This window comes from Amblyraja radiata, chromosome 16 (assembly GCF_010909765.2).
Source record: "Amblyraja radiata isolate CabotCenter1 chromosome 16, sAmbRad1.1.pri, whole genome shotgun sequence".
In the NCBI taxonomy this organism is placed as follows: domain Eukaryota; kingdom Metazoa; phylum Chordata; class Chondrichthyes; order Rajiformes; family Rajidae; genus Amblyraja; species Amblyraja radiata.
In genome coordinates, this window is record NC_045971.1 from 42,324,506 (window position 1) to 42,337,949 (window position 13,444).

The window sequence follows — 13,444 nt, forward strand, 5'->3', positions numbered from 1 at the left end:
GTTCATCCCCGACCTCAGCGAGCTGAGCGCGCCCCTGAGGGAGCTGATCAAGAAAGACATTGCCTGGGCCTGGTTCCCGAAACATCAGAGGGCTTTTGAAATCCTGAAGTCCAGGCTGGTTAGTACCCCCACTCTCAAATTCTTCGACCTGCGACGTCCCATTGTCCTCACCTGGGACGCTTCCAAGTTCGGTCTTGGTGCCGCTTGCCTGCAGCTCCACGATGGCCTGCAGCTGCCTGTTTCCTACGCGTCCCGCACCATGACCCCTGCAGAGCAGCGCTATGCTCAAATAGAGAAGGAGTTGCTCGCCGTGGTGTTTGCCTGCTCCAAGTTTAAAGACTACATTCTGGGCAACACCTTCACGATCGAAACGGTTGACGCAAGATGTCACCAGAGTGAAGTGGTCGTGGTCCAGCACGAGTTTCGCACGATATAACGGGGGACAGATAAAGAGTTCCCACGGTACTCGGCATTTCTGTTATTTGTGCGAGTGACTTGTCCGTCTCCCGAGCTTTCCCGTTAATCTTGAATGAACATCGTGAACTGTAGTGTTGTTAATCACGTGGCACAAATGATGTTACTTTGTTTTCACACACTATATTGGGTTTTTTCACACACTATATTCCTCCCTTGGTTGAATTGGCTCATTTGGAGACATGCCTATACTAAGTATTTTCGAGTACAGGATGGTGGTTATTTTCATTGACGCGTTGTATGCAGCAGCCCACTATGTGCATCGAGAACGCTTGCGTGAAGGCAGAAGGGTGAGATTAATTAAAAAGAGAATTAAGAGGAAGTCTCACTGGGTGAAGCCCATCTTTCAACGGAGACCTTAATTTGGACAATATGATCAGCTGCTTAATGTGCTGTGCGAAGAGGATAAAAGTGCATTCACAAACTTTGTCAGAATTTCACCCGAGCTCTTTAATGAGCTGAAGAATAATCTGGGGTTTTTTAGACAAATGTTGTTTGGTGTGATGCACCTTCTCTCAATATGTGCAAGAAGTCGTCTTTTTATTTTGTCAAATAGGAATAAAGACTTTGTCTCACATTGTCCGTGATGGTTGTCTTATTTTATTATCTACTGAGAGGTGAAACTTTCAAACGTTTACCCAGTCAGTAGACAGACAATAAATAGTAACAATCGAGCCATAAATGGTGTATACAAGGTGAAGGGAACAACGCTGTGTGCAAGATAATGTTTAAAATCATGCGAGGAATCGATCGGGTAGATGCACAGTCTCTTGCCCAGAGTAGGCGAATCGAGGACCAGATTACATAGGTTTAAGGTGAAGGGGAAATGATTTAATATGGATCTGATTAAATACTGTCAGTAGTAAACCCGATCAAAAACAACATCAGGACGTCTATTAAACACCAGAGATCCCAGTAGACACCCAGCCGAGACTTATTACAGGTCTAGTGGAAAGACACAAAGCACTGGAGCAACTCAGCGGGTCAGGCAGCATCGCTAGACAACATGGATAGATGATGTTTCGGGTCGGGACTCTTCTTCAGCGCTGAGTTACTCCCGCATATTGTGTCTTTCCAATGCAGATTAGCGTCTGCGATTCTTTGCTCCTGCATTACGGGGTCTATCTCGATTCCCGATAAAGTCTAAAACCCATCCTCCAGAGTTCTCAGCCCAGGGCGCCCATAAACAAGCCCTTAACTCCACACTGGGGACAGAGGCTGAGAGGTGTACAAAACCATGAGACGAACAGGCAGGGAAATAGACAGAGTCCAGGGTAATATATGTCCATTGCCCACAGAGGGGATTCGAGGACCAGAGGGCATAGGTTCAAGGTGAGGGGGGAAGATCTAATAGGAATCTGAGTGAGGGGTAACATTTTCGCACAAAGGGTGGTGGGTGTATGGAACAAGCTGCCAGAGGAGGTAGTTGAGGCTGGGTCCATCCCTACATTTAAGAAACATTTAGACAGGTACATGGATAAGACAGGTTGGGAGGGATATGGACCAGACGCAGGCAGATGGGACTAGTTTCGATGGGACATTTTGGCCGGTATGGGCAAGTTGAGCCGAAGGGCCGGTTTCCACACTGTAACTCGATAAAGCCAGTGAGTATACGATCTAAGATAGTCCGAGGGTCTCGAATGAGGTAGGTAGTAGTTCAGGAATGCTCTGTGGTTGGTGTTAGGATGGTTCAGTTACATAAGTGCTCAAATGTAGGCACCGTTTTCGCAGTGGAAGCTCCGAGACTGTGCAGCGGGCGATTGTCGTGTTGGCTGGGACTCCTGTTATCCATGCAGGGGATTGACCTCAGTCTGAAGAAGGCTCTCGACCCGAAACGCCACCCGTTCCTTCTCTCCAGATTTGCTGCCTGTCCGGCTGAGTTACTCCAAGCAACTGGTGTCCATCTTCAAAGGACTGACCACCGGGCTGGATGTCGGGGTTGGCGTGTTGCGTTTCACAGACCGAACTGTCCAATTAATGGTAACAGGTGGGCACTGAGGGAAGTCCCCCCCCCCTCTCTGTTTATCTGCCCTTTCTTTAACGTTTGTGCCTCTATGCAAGTATCTCGCGAGCCATCCCAGACTGCCCATTTCTGCTCCCCCTCGTCTTTAATAACTACATTTCCCTAACAATTACTATCTTTGTTAGTTATAGGAGCAAAATTAGGCCATTCGGTCCATTAAGTCCACTCCGCCATTCAATCGCGGCTGATCTATCTCTCCCTCTCAACCACATTCTCTTGCCTTCTCCCCATAACCTCCTGACAGCCGCACTAATCAGGAATGTAACTATCTCTGCCCCTATTCTTCACCCTTTTGACAGTAGTTTTGTTTTATTGGAGACGCGGGAGACAGCGGATGCTGGAATACTGAGCAAAACACGAAATGCTGGAGGAACTCGGTGCATTTGTGTTTAAGAAGGAACTGCAGATGCTGGAAAATCGAAGGTACACAATAATGCTGGAGAAACTCAGCGGGTGCAGCAGCATCTATGGAGCGAAGGAAGTAGGCAACGTTTCGGGCCGAAACGTTGCCTATTTCCTTCGTTCCATAGATGCTGCTGCACCCACTGAGTTTCTCCAGCATTTGTGTGTGGGTGGGAGTAGGGGGGAGGGGGGGGGGGGAGGGGGGAGAGAGATAAGGCAGCCTGAAGAAAGGGTCGCCTGTCCATTTCCCTCCGTAGTTGCTGCCTGGCCCGCGGAGTTCCTCCAGTCTTAGAAACTGCTTTAGACAAAAAGAGACACAAACTGCTGGAGTAAAATAGCTCAGCAAGTGAGGTACCTGAACACTCAAAAATGAAAAAGAATGAAAATGTGATTATTTCACCTCCCTTCAACTATTTTGTGTTTCAGCATGAGAGGGATTATAACATTAGAGACATTCATCTTGTAGTGATGTGTTAATGAAGAATTGCAGACATCAATCTGATAGTAAAAAATATATTTATTTAACAATGAGGTAAAACAAGCACTGACAATCAAACTGCTCAGTTACTCACCGTTCGCAGGAGTTCCCACGGTACCCGCAAGAGTTATTACGGATATCGCACGGATATCGCACTGGCCACTATGTTCATACAATGTTGCAATGCTCAACCACAAGAGTACAAGTCACTCTTGGAGAAATTCAAACTTTCTTGAATTTTCTCCCGAGTGACCAATTTACACGACTACCTGTTGTTAGCGCCACGGTGGTCCACGGTGGTCCACGAATGCCGTACTGTTATCGCACGAGGTTCCCACGATGTTAAACTCTGGTTCACTCTTGCGTCGTCGCCCCGTGAAAAAGCCACTCCAGCCGCTGGTCACGATCTTAAACAAACCGATCCACGTCGCCTCGTCCCGTTTGCAGCGCATGATGCTGCAGCTTCAGCGTTTCACGTTCCGTATTGTTTACCGCAAGCGCAAGGACATGTTTGTGGCCGACACGCCGTCCCGCGCACCGCTGACTTCCACTACCCGTCACCCATATGAATCGTCTGACCTGATGGTGCTTAACGTTAATATTGTGCCTTCACAGCAGATGCAGTCCCTGGTCAAGCACACTGCCAAGGATCCTGCCCTGCAACAACTTGCCGACGTCATCCGGAGTGGCTGGCCCGACCGCCGCTCGTCCCTGCCGGCCGGTGCCGTGCCCTACTTCCTGGTCCGCGATGAGCTCGTGCTGCACGACGGTGTGGTGGTGAAGGGCCACAAGATTGTGGTGCCTGCTGCGCTGCGGGACCACTACTTTCAAACCGCCCACAGCGGCCATCCCGGGGCCGAGGCAACTCTGTCTCAGGCCCAGAGCCAGTTCTACTGGCCCGGCATGGCCCACGACATCCGGGAGAGGGTCTCCGCCTGCTCTGCCTGCAACAGTCTTTCTCCCCGTCAGCAACGGCAGCCGCTCCTGCAGCAGCCTGCCCCCGCACTGCCTTGGATGGCGGTCGCCACTGACATTTTTGAATGACGTGGCAAACACTTCCTGGTTCTCGTGGACTCGTACTCCAGCTGGTTCGAGGTGGACCAGCTGCATTCCCTCACGTCTGCTGCGGTCATCGGCAGGCTGCGCCGCCACTTCGCCACCTTCGGCTCCCCCGCGAGTCTGCAATCGGACAATGGCAGCGCAGAATTTCGGGATTTCGCTGCCAGCTGGAACTTCCGCCATTTCACTAGCAGCCCCGAGTACCCGCAGAGCAACGGCCTGGCTGAGCGCGCTGTCCGCAGTGTCAAGGACTTACTGGAGCACTGCCGGCTTTCTCGTTCGGACTTTTACCTGGCCCTCCTCAACCTACGTAACATCTCCCATGACCCTGCCCTGGGCTCGCCTGCTCAGCGGCTGATGTCCCGCACTACGCGGCCTCCCATCCCGGTGTCCCAGCGGTCGCTTATGCCATCAGTTCTACAGCCGCCTGCTGCCCAAGAGCGCATTGCCCACAAGCATGATATACAAAAGCGCTCCCACGACAGGTCCTGCCGTCCCCTCCCGCGCCTGTTCCCTGGCCAGGTAGTGCGGATGCAATCCCCCTCCGGCCACTCTCGGCTAGCCGTTGTCGTCGGGTCTGCTGGTTCGCCGCGGTCCTATCTCGTTGACCATGACGGCACCATTTATCGCCGGTCCCGCCAACATCTTCGTTTCGTCAATGAGCCCCCTCCACCTCCTGCCGACCCTTTTGCCCCTCCGCTATCCTCTTTACCTGCCGCTCCTCGCATGCCCAGCACCCTGCCATCTCAGCTCTATCAACCACGCTCTCCTGCCGCCAGTCCAGTTCCGCCGGCACGCCCACCAGCCGCTGCGCCTGTTTCGCCTCCGCGGTCTCCACCTCCGCCCTCTCCTCCCGGTTCTCCGGTTCGTTCGCCCGCTCCTGCTCCTGCTCCTGCTCCTGCTCCTGCTGTTCCTGCGGAGGGGGGAGATGGCGAGTTGCGTACCCGCTCCGGCCTCGTGGTCAAGCCCCCTGTCCGTTATGGGGACTTTGCTTAACCACTGTTTGACTGTTTGTTTAGTTGCTCGTAGCGTATGAGTCGTGGTCGCCCTGTCTCTACAGTATTGCTTTTGATTCCAAGGGGTAGGATGTAGAGGGCTTGTGCATGTACCTTTAATATAGTGACCTCACCACTACTAACCACTCCCCACATCACTAGTATAATTGTAACCTCCCTACCCCTGTATCTCTCTCTCTAGCTCCGGTGACAGACCACGCACAGCTAGGGAAGCAACCTGTATGAATGATAATAAAACAGTAGTAAAGACACGGTGTGTTATGGGTCTTCTTTACTTACTTACTATATCACTTTATTGTAGTCGTGTTTCACTTTTTATTGTTATTATTCTTACAAGGAATGTAGATTGGTTACATTACTTACTAACCAATGTAATGATTTATTAATACAGGCTCCGCCTATTACTACACCATTCATATTATCACAAGCCGACATGTGCAGTTAGTTGGTGATGCAGCACGGTAGAATTAATATGCTGCTGAGTGTTGTATGTGTTACTCAGTAAATACTGTTGTACCAGTCCCTGAGTACGTGTGACTTACTCAACAGGAGCTGGGCTGGAGAAGAGCAGGGGGATGAGGGAACACAGTAGGGTTGAGGAAGAGGGAGTGACCAGGCTTGGGGTGCAGGCAGGGAGGGAGGGAGTGCGGTGGAGAGTGAAGGAACAGGAGAAGGGAGGAGTGAGGGGAGGAACTGGTGGAAGGGAGTGAGGGCATGGAGGACTAGAGAGGAGTGAGGAATTGAGGTAACAGTGGGAGTGAGGGGGGATCGAGGAGAGAGTTATGCCCCTGTCCCACTTAGGAAACCGGAACGGAAACCTCTGGAGACTTTGCGCCCCACCCAAGGTTTCCGTGCGGTTCCCGGAGGTTGCAGATGGTTGCCGGAGGTTGCAGGTAGTGGAAGCAGGTAACAGAAAAACATAGAAAATAGGTGCAGGAGTAGGCCATTCGGCCCTTCGAACCTGCACCGCCATTCAATATGATCTTGGCTGATCATCCAACTCAGAATCCTGTACCTGCCTTCTCTCCATACCCCCTGATACCTTTAGCCACAAGTGCCACATCTAACTCTCTCTTAAATATAGCCAATGAACTGGCCTCAACTACATTCTGTGGCAGAGAATTCCCGAGATTCACCACTCTCTGTGTGAAAAATGTTTTTTCGCATTTCGGTCATAAAAGATTTCCCCCTTATTCTTAAACTGTGACCCCTTGTTCTGGACTTCCCCAACATCGGGAACAATCTTCCTGCATCTAGCCTGTCCGAACCCCTTAAGAATTGTGTAAGTTTCTATAAGATCCCCCCTCAATCTTCTAAATTCTAGCGAGTACAAGCCGAGTCTATCCAGTCTTTCTTCAAATGAAAGTCCTGACATCCCAGTAATCAGTCTGGTGAACCCTACTGAGGGCAAGAATGTATTTCTATAAATTCTATAAGTTTCTCTAAGATCCCCCCTCAATCTTCTAAATTCTAGTAGGGAGACCGCACGGAAACGTTGGGTGGGGCGCAAAGTCTCCAGAGGTTTCCATTCGGGTTTCCTAAGTGGGACAGGGGGTTGACGCGACTATTGAAACGTCCAGTGATCCTCGGTTGTGACGCCAAGATGCCGACGGTTCTTTGCGCCGTTCGAAGAACAGGTCGCCTCTGTTGCGTCACTCTCGCTGAGAACCAATCGGCGTTCTCTTTGCCTTTGTCTCCGCGTTCCACGGGTCGCTGGCGGCCAATCACAGCGCGGCCCGGGTGTATGAACGTTCTATTGGGGCAGGGTATAAAAGGGACGCGTTCGGCGAATGCGACACATTGTCTGGAGCTGAGAGACTGGAAGGGACATCATGGTGGGTGATCCCGGGGCTGGGCGGCGGGGCGTCGTGTGAAACCGGTGATGGGGAGAGTCGGGATAACTCCAGAGAACCGGGAACGAAGGCCCATGGGTGCAGAGTGATTCCGCGGTGACCACGCTGCGTAAACGCGTTGATCCGATCGCACACTGTGGTGTGGCGTGGGGGAAATGTTAGCACTCGGAACCGATATCCGTGGGAATAACACAATCATCTCTTCCCCTTTTCCTCCACCGACCCATCCCATCTTTCTCTCTCTCTCCAGCGTGAGTGTATCTCCATCCACATCGGCCAGGCCGGAGTTCAGGTCGGCAATGCTTGCTGGGAGCTCTATTGCCTGGAGCACGGGATCCAGCCGGATGGACAGATGCCCAGCGACAAGACCATCGGGGGCGGCGACGACTCCTTCAACACCTTCTTCAGCGAAACGGGGGCGGGCAAGCACGTCCCCCGGGCCGTGTTCATTGATCTGGAGCCCACGGTGATCGGTAAGGTGAAACGGGAGAGTCCTGACATGTTGAGCCTTGTCTGAAACCTTCCCCGCGGCGTTTGCTGCGGGGCGTGTGATTCTTAATGAACCCGTTTCTTAATGAACTGGTTCATTCTCCGTTTTCTGTTTGCTCCCCTGTAGATGAAGTGCGGACCGGTACATACCGGCAACTCTTCCACCCCGAGCAGCTCATCACCGGCAAGGAGGACGCGGCCAACAACTACGCCCGGGGCCACTGCTCCATCGGCAAGGAGATCGTCGACCTGGTCCTGGATCGCATCCGGAAGCTGGTAGGTTGTGGAACCCAATCCAACCGTGAACCAGCGCCCGGTGTTCAACGATCTGGCGCCCCTGGTTCGCCCGCGACAATTCCGCACTTCGTGAATGACCTATTCCTCAGAATACTCTCTAGCAACTGTCCAATTCCAGATGTTACACACAAATTATTGTTGTTAGGGTGGGACCACAGACGTTAGACACCTCTCCAGAGGGTCAGTTTACTCCTGCAACACTCACACTCACCCCACCTTTCTCCTTCTCAATGCTCTCCGCTTTATCTGCCCACAGGCCGACCAGTGCACCGGACTGCAGGGGTTCCTCATCTTCCACAGTTTTGGGGGCGGCACCGGCTCGGGCTTCACCTCCCTCCTCATGGAGAGACTCTCCGTCGACTACGGCAAGAAATCCAAGCTGGAGTTTTCCGTCTACCCGGCGCCGCAGATCTCAACCGCCGTGGTCGAGCCCTACAACGCGGTGCTGGTCACCCACTGCACCCTGGAGCACTCCGACTGCTCCTTCATGCTGGACAACGAGGCTATTTACGACATCTGTCGGCGGAACCTGGACATCGAGCGCCCCACCTACACCAACCTCAACCGCCTGCTGGCGCAGGTAGTGTCGTCCATCACGGCCTCGCTGCGCTTCGACGGCGCCCTCAATGTGGACCTGCTCGAGCTCCAGACCAACCTGGTCCCCTACCCGCGCATTCACTTTCCGCTGGTGACCTACGCGCCCCTGATCTCGGCCGAGAAGGCTTACCACGAGCAACTGTCCGTGTCGGAGATCACCAACGCCTGTTTCGAGCCGGCCAACCAGATGCTCAAGTGCGACCCCCGCCAGGGCAAATACATGGCGTGCTGCATGATGTACCGCGGGGACGTGGTGCCCAAGGACGTCAACGCCTCCATCGCCACCATCAAGACCAAGCGCTCCATCCAGTTCGTGGACTGGTGCCCGACCGGGTTCAAGGTAGGTGTAGATTGTAAACCAATCCACGCAACATAAGCTTGATCCACCCCGCGGTTCCACACTGTATTGTGATATCTACCACACCCAGAACAGACGAGAACCTTCCTGAACGGTGGCCCGGGTTTCTTAACATTTAGCTCGCAATGGATACTATTGAATGTTTCTATGAGTCTCTTCTTTCTCTCCCCCGCAGGTGGGCATCAACTACCAGCCCCCGACGGTGGTCCCGGGGGGCGACCTGGCCAAGGTACAAAGAGCCGTCTGCATGCTGAGCAACACCACCGCCATCTCCATGGCCTGGACCCGCATGAACCTCAAGTTCGACAAGATGTACGCCAAGCGGGCCTTTGTCCACTGGTACGTGGGAGAGGGTCTGGAGGAAGGAGAGTTCCAGGACGCGCGGGAAGACATGGCGTCGCTGGAGAAGGACTACGAGGAAGTGGGCATCGATTCGGCGGATCTGGACAGGAAGGCGGAAGAGGAAGAGTGAATGTTGTTGTATATCTGGAAAGATTAGTTATTTTTAATACTGGTGTAGATCTAATTTATGAAATTAAATATATTTGAGACATAGTTTGCTATTGCGTCCTTCGCAAAGCCACAATTGCTTAATGTCTATTGTTTCATACCGTGGAAGCAGACCCTTCGGCCCAACTTGTCCATGCCCACCATGCCGCTTCATCTCTGATCATCCAATTTGCCCACGTTTGGCGAATATCATTCTATCCAATTCTCCGACACAAAACTGCATACATATCCTTTAAATGTTACTGTACCTGCCTCTACTAGATCACCTGGAACCTCGTTCCATGTACCCACCACCGCCTGCGAGATATATGTCCCCTCAGTTTCCAATAACTCTTTCCCCTCTCATCTTGATCCTATGCCCTCTAGTTTTTGATTCATCTTTGGTGCTGAAGGTTTCTGTGCATGAACTCTATCTATGCCGCTCATGGGTTCATATACCTCCACAGGAACAATACTCAGCTGTCTTTACTCCAAACTTGTTAAATCTCAATCCTACGAGTCCTGGCATCGTAAATCATCGCCTCTCACAAATCGTCACATTGATGTATCTCGGGATGGGGATGATTGTAAAGATGGGGATTGGTCATTGGGGGAAGCAATCTGTTTCTTGAAAGAGTACGGGGGTCCAAGGACCACAACGTTCCAGTCATTGAAACTCCTTGTGTTGATGGAGCGGGCTGACCGGGCGCCGACAATGGGAGATACTCCAGTGTTCATAGACCACAGAACATTCCACAGTACAGCTCAGGAACGGATCCAGCGGCCCACAGGATTTGCGCCGAACATGCTGCCAAGTTAGACTTATTTCATCTGCCAGTACATGATCCATATCCCTCTATTCACGGCACTTCGACGCGTCTATTGAAAAGCCTTTCCAATAGACACGTCGTAGAAACTACGCCGCACGTCTTCGTTAAAATGTCCCCCTTTTATTTCATAGCTACCCCTCTGGGGTTACACATTTCCACCATGGGAAACCTGCTGTGTCTCTCTACCCTATCTCTTATTATGCCCCTGTCCCACTTAGGAAACCTGAACGGAAACCTCTGGAGACTTTGCGCCACACCCAAGGTTTCCGTGCGGTTCCCGGAGGTTGCAGGTAGTGGAAGCAGGTGGTTGCCGGAGGTTGCAGGTAGTGGAAGCAGGTAGGGAGACTGACAAAAACCTCCGGGAACCGCGCAAAGTCTCCAGAGGCTTCCATTCAGGTTTCCTAATTGGGACAGGGGCATAACTCTCATAATGTTTATACCTCCATCAAGTCTCTCTTCAACCTCGGCGTTCCACAATAAACTATCAAATCACGTTACCACCCCCCCCCCCCCCCCTTTATTTAATCGGGACTTGCGTGCGCCTCTTGTTTTACTTCACGGATTCCAGCTCTGATTCCAGAATTCCCAGTCCGGACCCAACCCGGCCTATAGGTTCCGACAGTCGATCTCCCATTTCAGGCCGCCGAAACCTACCTGATCTCCCGGTTGCTCAGCACTTTAACACCCCCTCACATTCCCAAACTGACCTTTCTGTCCTGGCCCTCCTCCATTGTCAGAGTGAGGCCCAACGCAAATTGGAGGAACAGCACCTCATACTTTGCTTCGGTAGTTCACGCCCCATGCGCTATGAACATTGACTTCTCTAATTTCAAATAACGCTTGCTTTCCCTCTCTCTCGCTCCCCTCCCCCTTCAAGTTCAAGTTCAAGAGAGTTTATTGTCATGTGTCCCTGATAGGACAATGCAATTCTTGCTTTGCTTCAGCACACAGAATATAGTAGACATTTACTACAAAACAGATCAGTGTGTCCATATACCATTATATAAATATATACACACATGAATAAATAAACTGATCAAGTGCAAATAACAGATAATAGGTCCTTCCCAGTTCTCCCACATTTCTTACTGTCTCTTGCCCAAAGTAGGGGAATCGAGGACCAGGGGACATAAGTACAAGGTGAAGGGGAAATATTCAAAAGCAATCTGAAGGCGAACCTTTTCACACAAAGGCTGGTGGGTGTACGGTACAAGCTGCCCGAGGAGCTAGTTGATGCTGGTACTGTCCCAACGTTCAAGAAACAGTTACATAGCTACATGGCTAGGACAGATCTGGAGTGATATGGACCAAGTGCACGCAGGTGGGACCGGGGTAACTGGGACATGTTGGCCGGTGAGTGCAAGTTGGGCCGAAGGGCCTGTTTCCACACTGTATCATTCTATGACTCTAGCTTACTCCGCCATTTAATCGTGGGTGATCTTACTTCCCCTGCCTTCACGCGATAGCCTTTGCAACCCATTTGTTTCAGTCAGGTTCTCGCCTCTTCCTTCTGCACTCCAGCGAGTGCAGGCACAGTGGCGTCAAACGTTTATCATACGTGAACCCAAATCGGTGCTGTGATCATAATCATCCTCCATACCCGTTCCAACGCCAGCACACCAGTCCTTAGATATAGGGTCCAAAATTGGTCACAATACCCCAAATGCGCTCACCAGTGCCTTTTCAACCCTCAATATTACATCCGGTTTTTTTTTAAATATTCTTGTCCTCCCCAAATAAATGCTTGTATTGCAATTTCCTGCCTTACTATCAATTCAACTTGCAAATTACATTTTTCTGAATCCTGTATCAGCATTCCCGTTACAGCTGGTGCTTTACAGCGCCAGAGACACGGGTTCGATTCTGACTACTGGTGCTTATCTGCACGGAGTTTGTATGTTCTCCCTGTCATCGCGTCGGGTTTCCCAGCGTGCTCCGGTTTCCACACACACTCCAAAGTCTTACAGTTTCGCAGGTTAATTTGGCGTCTGTAAATTGTCCCTAGTGTGTAGGATAACTTTGAGGTAGGGGAATTGCTGGTCGCCGCACGCTCGGCCAGCCGACGGGACTCTTTTCGCGATGTATCTCTGAAAAACAAAATACACTTGAAGGAAACTGATGAGTCTGAAATTGGGTCTCGACCGCAAACGTCACCTATTCCTTTTCTCCAGAGATGCTTCCTGACCGCTGCTATTCCAGCATTTTGTGTCTATCTTCGGCGGTACACCAGCATCTGTAGTTCATTCCTACACAAAAGGAAATACAAGTAAGTTTTAGGAAGTTGAGATTGGGCAGGGACCCGATGGAATTTACAAAAAGGAACAAAGCACTTAGGTAGGGAATCGGGAAGGTCAAATGTCCTTGACCACTGGGAATATGAAAAATCCCATGGGTTTCAACTATATATAGATTATACGATGGGAGGCGGGGAGAGGGGAGGACCATTCACGCGCAAGGAAGGGAAGTTCTTGATTGGATGAGGAGGAAATGGCCATGGGACATTTTTGTCTTCCCCAAATAAATGCTTGCATTGCATTTTACTGATTTACTATCAATTCGAATTGCAAAATATATTGTTGGGAATCCTGTATGGGCATTCCCGACTCCCTTTGCACCTCAGATTTCACAATTCTCTCCTCATTTAGAAAATAATCTTCGATTGATTCCTAATATGAAAATGCCGGTCTCCGCATTTTGCTGCGCCATATTCCATCTGCCATGTATTTGCCGACTTTCCAAACATGCCCAAATCCCTCGGCAGAGTCGCTGCTTTCTCCACACTATCTGCCCCTCCACCGACCTTCGCAGCATCACCAGACTTCGCACCAAGCATTCAATTCCCTCATCCAAACCATTAATATACAACGTGAAGAGCAGCGGCCACACCACCGACCCCTATACCCCGGCAGCCAATGAGTGAAGATTTACGCGGATGCTGCCAGGGCTAGGGGGTCTGAATTTATGGGAGAGGTTGAGTAGGCTGGGTCGCTATTCCTTAGCGCACGAGGATGAGCCGTGATCGTATAGAGGTGTTAAAAATAATGAGAGGAACGGGTCGGGTAGATGCACAGAATGTCTT

At 51.2% G+C, this 13,444-nt stretch overlaps 2 protein-coding genes across 3 annotated transcripts in view; both read left to right on the top strand.

The window, feature by feature from the left end:
* The window catches only part of LOC116982168 (zinc finger protein 239-like), a 1,102,810-nt gene that overhangs the window by 583,772 nt on the left and 505,594 nt on the right, over positions 1-13,444 (top strand). The window lies entirely within an intron of this gene.
* On the top strand, positions 5,359-9,518 carry LOC116982165 (tubulin alpha chain-like). Of its 2 annotated transcripts, none has more exons than XM_033035475.1 (5): positions 5,359-5,367; positions 7,556-7,778; positions 7,922-8,070; positions 8,348-9,028; positions 9,222-9,518. In XM_033035475.1, the coding sequence occupies exons 1-5, from the start codon at positions 5,365-5,367 to the stop codon at positions 9,516-9,518; spliced, it is 1,353 nt and encodes a 450-aa protein (XP_032891366.1). In that variant the 5' UTR covers positions 5,359-5,364. The 2 variants fall into 2 exon arrangements, with proteins under 2 accessions (XP_032891366.1, XP_032891365.1); XM_033035474.1 differs by lacking the exon at positions 5,359-5,367 and adding an exon at positions 5,674-5,691.